The 7,412-nt window shown below is 34.0% G+C and overlaps 1 protein-coding gene across 2 annotated transcripts; it reads left to right on the top strand.

Moving 5' to 3' along the window:
* Positions 1-2,572: 2,572 nt before the first annotated feature.
* On the top strand, positions 2,573-7,101 carry LOC18588807 (serine/threonine-protein kinase PBL35-like). Of its 2 annotated transcripts, XM_007013464.3 has the most exons (6): positions 2,579-2,990; positions 3,733-4,052; positions 4,160-4,295; positions 5,115-5,248; positions 5,345-5,468; positions 6,293-7,101. In XM_007013464.3, exons 1-6 carry the CDS (start codon positions 2,876-2,878, stop codon positions 6,745-6,747), a joined length of 1,284 nt encoding a protein of 427 aa, XP_007013526.3. In that variant the 5' UTR covers positions 2,579-2,875; the 3' UTR covers positions 6,748-7,101. The 2 variants fall into 2 exon arrangements, with proteins under 2 accessions (XP_088665784.1, XP_007013526.3); XM_088809658.1 differs by having other exon boundaries at positions 2,573-2,990; positions 5,115-5,468.
* Positions 7,102-7,412: the final 311 nt, after the last annotated feature.

Genomic DNA, 7,412 nt, shown 5'->3' with positions numbered 1-7,412 from the left:
CACCAAGCACCCTCCCTCCCCTTCTCTTCCTATCAAATCCCCCTTTAAAAAAAGAAAAAAGAAAAAAGAAAAACACCCAAAACTATTGTCAATAGAAGGAAGGGCACTTATAAGGAACCTCCCATCCCATTTCCCCTCTCTACGTATAGGAATATATCCATTTTGCCCATAGAAAGAGAGAGTGGCTGATGGGATTGCACTCAAATATGCTCTTGACTATCTTTCCATTAGTTTTGACCAGACAATAATACAGACCAAGAATTGTTTAATTAGTGGAAAAAACTTAATTTTGACTCCCCCTGATTAGGAAACCTTTTTGGGCACAAGATCTTACATGTTACAAAACTCCATGTGGGCAAAAGATTTTCTCTTTAGGCAGCTAAAGATTAGGTGCCAAGGTGCTAGATTAACTTAGATGTGGGTAAGAAAGAGACAGACAATGAAGAAAGTGAAAAACTCCATTACCTAAAGCAAGACTCATTTATACTGGGGAAATGGATATTTAGTTATCTACTGTTTCCACCTACATCATTTCCCTCCAGACGCTTGCATATTAAATGCCCTTTAAATTTTTAATATCACATATTTATAAAATTATAATTATACCTAACTATTACTTAATATCTTTAATGTTCATTTTCTTTTTTCATCACATTTGTTACCGTTATTTTTACTTAACAAATATTCTCTCACTCTGTAATTTCAATCTCATTGCTATTACTTGCATTTAAACATTTGATTTATTAATTGATTTATGATTTTTTGTTTAAAAAATAGAGTTCGAATTCTTGTTCCCCAATTAATAAAAAAATCTCATTGTTATAACTCTAAATCTCATTGTTACTAATCTTATAACTCCGTTGAGCAGATTCATAGTATTATCCTATGGCAATCTATTGAATTTACTTAACATAATGAGAATGAAAGAAACTTCTTTTATTTGCTTAGTAAGGCATGTTGGGGACAACTACATTTGCATTTGAGTACAAATTACATCCTATATATTACTTAGAAACCATTTAGAAAATGGAGTCAATCGAAACTTTTTATTGCCTCATATCCATACTAAATATCATGGCCACTGCTTCCAGAATTTAACCAAGAATATTATTTTATTGTAAATATATGTTTTTTTCATATATTGGGAGGTGAAAGGTAAGTTATTTAGCCTCTTTAAGATAAAAATTAGGTGAAATTATTCAAGTAGATTAGATTCCTTTTAAGAAACTTATTATAATGTTAAAAATTAAGATTGAACATTCAAAGTTTGTTGATGGATCAATATCATTGAATGCAGCCACGGTATATAAGGAATCAATATTTTAACATATTACTTATCAAACATTTGCTATATTTTTCTTTTGATCATTTATCCAATGTTTATATTATATTATATATATATATATATATATATTAAACAATATGAAATTTGTCATAATATATATCAAGTTCTGATAAACCTACTTAAATATTTTTTTTGAATAATGATAAACCTACTTAAATATAATATATTAAAACCCATTAAAGCTATATTTGACTTAATTCAAAACACAATAAGATACTTGACTTTATGCAAACTAAAATTTTTAAGTCACACCCATTAAAGAATAGGTTTCAATGAGTTTATCTATTAAAACATATGATTTATTTATATATATTACCAAGATATTTGATTAAATTTTGCACTTATCTTCTAAGATATAAAAGATTATGTTATACTATGTTTAAAACCTCCATTGTTTTATTCAATAAACTTAAATTGAATTAAGGGTTTTGTTTTCCCATCAAAATGATTCTTTTTGGACCATCATTTTCGTTCCATTTCGCAATCAAGTAAATAGTAGGCTTAGATATCATTCCAATGTGGGTGTTATGCATTGGGGAATTGGATCATGTAAGTGGTGAAGAGAGTGAGGGAGATATTTGTTTCCAATTCAGTCCTAATAAAGGAAAAACAAATGAGTTGCTGGCCTACTACTAGTCTATGTCAATTGTTTGCAAAATCTTGCCTGTTTTGTATTTTTCAAGGTCAAGATTATGATTGATACTACCAAAAAATATGAAAATAACAAAGGGCTTTATTTGGTTTGGTTTCTTTCTTCAACCTCCAAATACAAAAACATCCCTCTCATCCCTTTACCTCATGTGTTAATGTCATGATTCATGAGGAATAGCAACTTTCTATTAATCAGCATAACACCAATAAGCCAACCAAATTATTCCTATCACTTTCTATTAATCAAATTTTTCTTCCTCTTTTTTAAATTCAAATTTGCAAAGCAATCAGCTTACACATGAAAGCTAGAGCAACTATTCTCTCAAACCAAGAAAAAACACAAAGCTTAATTAGACATTATCCCAAGTTTTTCCATAAACTTTTTCTTTTGTGTGTTAATCTTTCTTATTTGCCATAATTTTGTTTATGTTTTATAAGTAAATATATGTACCATTCTTTTAGTAATCTTGCCACGTGTAAATAAATTTCTTTTTTTTTAAAAAGAAGCAAAATAAGAATGAAAAGAGAGAGAGAGAGAGAGAGGGGGGAGGGGAGGCAAATGCCATCCCCACAAAAAAAGGTGGTGGGAAAAAAGTTCTTTTTGTACACACTACTGCGATGATGGTGATGATGATGCCTGCAATCTCCAACAGCAACAACAACACCAACACTAATAACAACAATCCTTTCTCTTTCTCTCCCACCCCTCTCTAACTCAATTCAACTCTCTTTTCTTCTTCTTCTCTCTTTCTTTGCTACCCATGGCCAATCTCGTCCTCTTCTTCTTCTTCTTCTTATGCAATTATAGTAACATCCGATAAATCATATACTTTAGTTTAACTGACTAAGACTTTCTCTCTAAACCCATCCTTGTTCTCCATGGATGACAACAACTGTGGCTGTTGGGCCGTCTTAAAACGCGGTGTTTGCAAGTCCTCTGTTTCTCGTGACTCTGCTAACACAATTCCTCGTACTAGTCTTGTTTATGATGCTGGTAATCTTCTTTTCTCGTTTCTTTTTTTTATGTCTCTTTCTCTCTAGCTTTTTTTTTTTGGCCTTTTTGTTTTGGAAAATATTAATGGTTTTTTTTTCTTCTGGCCATTTGTTTCTTCTTGTTGGTCTCCTCTGTTTCTAATGTTTCGTAATGCTTGTTTTCTTCCTTCTTCTGTTTCTTTCTTTGCAGCTGATTTCTGATACTAATCCAACGTTGCTTTTCTTATTTCTGATCTGTTTTTTCTTAAAAGCTTCAAAATTTTGAGTTCAATAAACAATATCAGGATGGAATACAGTTAGGCTACTGTTCTTCACGGGCAACTTTCTTCTGATTCTTGAAAAAAGATGATTTTTCTTTTTAGTCATATGAGTTTCATAATGGGATTTTGAAAGTGGGCAGTGAATGTGAGACTGGGTTTTTTGTATCTATTCTCAGCTAATATCATTTTCACTGGGTCGTTACAAATCATGGTACTGTCTTTTTACAGGAGAAGAAAGGGAATTGATTTATTCTACTTGATTTCTGACAATTTGCCATATTCCAATCAAGATTTTAGCTTGCATAATCCATTTTAATTAAGATCCTCGTTGAAAGATTCTCTACTGACAAAGGAATTGTAGTCTTCTCTCTTTTCCTTATTATTAAGTCACAACCTTAAATGAAATGGAATTCATATTGTTCTTTAAGCTGTTATGGAATTATGATCAAAGGAAGGCAACTAATTCTCAAACTCTGTTTGCAGCTACAGAGACAAGATATCTAAATGCTAGTAATAGAGAGCTGTGCCCTCCAAATGAAGCTCATCTTTCATCTGATAATCCTGATCCACTACCATCAGAAAACAAATCTCCATGCCAGCTTCTCCAATTTTCTTTTCAGGAGCTAAAATCTGCGACAGGAAACTTTAGACCTGACAGCATTCTTGGGGAAGGTGGTTTTGGCTATGTCTTCAAAGGGTGGATAGAGGAAAATGGGACAGCACCAGCGAAACCAGGTTCAGGGATCACTGTCGCTGTCAAGAGTTTAAAGCCAGATGGTCTTCAAGGCCATAGAGAATGGGTGGTTAGTAGAAAAATATGTGCTTTGGGTTAGTAGATTTAATGCTGAAGAGACTATTGGTAAGTTACTGAATTTTGGGAGTATAACATTGGATGATTCTTTTTATGCAGGCTGAGGTTGATGTCCTTGGACAGCTTCATCATCCTAATCTTGTTAAACTTATTGGTTACTGCATTGAAGACGATCAACGGCTGCTTGTATATGAATTTATGACTCGAGGAAGTCTTGAAAACCATCTTTTTAGAAGTGAGTCTCACTGTTTTCTTTCCTTCTATCCTTCCAACTCAGTTTAGTTTTTTGTTCTTCTTATTTGTTTTATCTCCAATTTGGTATTTTAAGTTAAAATCCTCTGTTGGAGTGGTCCTCTTGCACGGTTCCTCTGTTAGTTATTATTGTACCTTCTTATTGATGGGGCTCTCCCTTGTGGGAACTTGGTACAGGCATCACCATAAGTTTCGTTTATTAGCCAAAAACATTGCTTTCGTTATCCTAAATAAGCATCCTCCCATGTTCTTTCTTATTCTTGTAACAGCATTGTTACAGTATAAATTGATTTTGTATAAAAAGTCTTTGGAATTTTTAAATTGTTTCTTATTTCCAACTTATAACCCTCATGAAATGTTTTGCTGTCTTAAAAGAGACCCCATCAATAAAAAAAAAAAAACCAGAAATGTAATGTAGTTAATTTACAAGAGATGCAGCTAGTCTACATTTTTCAATGGACTTCATGAAATACTTAATATGCATAAGATGATGCTTACAATACCCTAAAAAAAAGACTAGAAACGAAAAAAATGGGTTTGACAATATCAGATCTTTTTTATGGCTACTAAATCACCAATTCCATTTTATCCGCAAACTTGTAAGAGACTGAACATAAACTCTGTACTGCTGATAATTTTTTGTCTTGGTATTTTACACCAATGATTTTTCTGGACGCACCTGAACATTTGATGCATCTTATGTAACTTCTGATAAACAGTTTCAGGAATTTGCATTCTTTCATAGTTATAGAAGTTCACATGAAAGAAATACTGATGTTGCCTTGTTGCTAATTTTGCAAAGGGACGATACCTCTTCCATGGTCTAATAGGATTAAGATTGCACTTGGGGCAGCAAAAGGATTGGCCTTTCTCCATGGTGGTCCAGAGCCAGTCATTTATAGAGATTTTAAGACATCCAACATTTTACTTGATTCGGTATGTGGGTTGTTGATGTTAATTTACGTGATTACATCAACCTATCCAATATATCATTTGTTTTATGGAATCATTAATATGGAATTTCTTTTGCAGGAATATAACGCAAAGCTTTCAGATTTTGGTCTAGCAAAAGCTGGTCCTCGAGGAGACAAAACACATGTTTCTACTAGGGTTGTTGGAACCTATGGCTATGCTGCACCAGAGTATGTTATGACAGGTATTAAATGTATGCAAGGCGATCTGAACTAATTGAAAGCTTGAACCTCTAGTACATGCCTTCTCTAAGGAAATTTGACTTAACATTAAAACGAATTTAAATGCTAAGGAACACAGCAGTAGGAATGACATCAAACTACTCAGACAAGTGTATCTGGTTTGTTCTTGAACCATGAATGTCACTGGTTGTTAGAAAAGCAGGTCAGATATGCTACTTTTATTTCAATTACCATTAAAACTACCTGTTATACAAAATATCAGTGGCTGAATTAGAAACAATCTAGATGGTCATAAAACAACCAAGGCATTGCTGAAATCACTAAACTAACATTCTATAATGAAATTGACTTTCATTATCAAATTGCCATAGAACTTGATTTTAAGTACCAGAAAGTAAATAGAATATAGAATCACCAAAATTCTAGAGACTAGAGTAGGTAAAGTATGCTAAATATGTTACATATCTGCAAGAGCATTACCCTTGCCAAGTTAAGTGGAATTTTGAATATCAGTAGCCAGACTCCCAAATGCACAATATTTTTGTGCATGTGCTTTTGTACCCTGTACTGCTTTAAGCAAAGATTTTTTAACAAGTGCTCTTGAGCTATCTGATTTGACTCTGTTAGTTAGTGGAGCATTTCAAAGATATGGAAAGCATTCATCAAACTTAATAGCTCATGTTGATTGATTGTTATGGTGTTATTTGGTGCTGAGAGTTCCTGTTTTGCGAACTGTATGATAGGTCTCTGTTTGTTCCTCAAGTTTTCTGCTCCATGCAAAAATCTGAGAATTGATTATATGTACAACTTTGGATCTTTTTCCCAGGACACTTGACATCTAAGAGTGATGTCTACAGCTTTGGTGTTGTATTACTGGAGATTTTGACTGGCCGAAGATCAATGGACAAGAAGCGCCCTAGTGGGGAGCAGAATCTTGTTGCATGGGCTCGATCATATTTAGCTGACAAGAGAAAACTTTACCAACTTGTGGATCCCCGCTTGGAGCTGCATTATTCTCTTAAAGGGGTGCAGAAAGTTTCTCAATTAGCTTACAACTGCCTCCATAGGGACCCAAAATCCCGTCCTACAATGGATGAAGTAGTGAAAGTTCTCACTCCATTGCAAGATCTTAATGATCTTGCCATCTTATCTTATCAGTCTCGTCTATCTCAACAAGGGAGACGTAAGAAGAAACCAGAGGGATCTCAGCAACTGTCCAATGCTCAATCCAAAAGCATCAGAGATTCTCCCTTGAATACTGGCAAACAACGGTGTAGATGATGAGTAGTCAATTCCTGTCATTATTGGCTCAACTATCAAATCAGAGGTTATGATGCCACATTTGTAACTTCGATTGTGTGAAGACAATATTTCAAGCTTGTTGTATAATTTTGGGGAGTTTGAAATTTGCTAGAGGTGGAAGGATTGGAAGAGGTAAATCAATTTCCTTTTCTTTAAAACCTTACACTAGAGAGCTAACCTTGAATGTGGGACCATTCCTCGCCATTTCCCGGTGTTGTAATTGAGATATCTCTTGTAATTAGATCAAACCTCCCATTTCCAAGATTGGTATTTGCAGCTACCTGAATGTCAATTTCTTTGAGTTTTGGAATTTGCAGAATGCTTTGCTTCAAATCTACATTTCCCCTCTTAGAATTAAAAGTTGTTAAGCTGAGAGTTTCTTCAATTTGAAAACCTTGTTGGATCCTGCAACTGCAACTCTCTGTTGTATTCTGTATCTGTAAATGTGAATGTTAAAGATGGAAAACTTTTGATTTAGTGAACAAGATAGGTTCATTAATTACTTACCTGACTGCATATACACTGTGTCTAAACGCAAAAAGCCACTGGCTACAAATGCACAGTTGCACCTGCACAAGCTCAGCCTGCTTCCCCTTAAAACAAAAGCATCTAACCATTCTGTCCAAGATAAGCCACTGGCTTAC

Source organism: Theobroma cacao, chromosome 9, assembly GCF_053813885.1.
Source record: "Theobroma cacao isolate CCN51 chromosome 9, ASM5381388v1, whole genome shotgun sequence".
NCBI classification, from domain to species: domain Eukaryota; kingdom Viridiplantae; phylum Streptophyta; class Magnoliopsida; order Malvales; family Malvaceae; genus Theobroma; species Theobroma cacao.
This window is presented reverse-complemented; position numbering and strand designations above follow the sequence as displayed.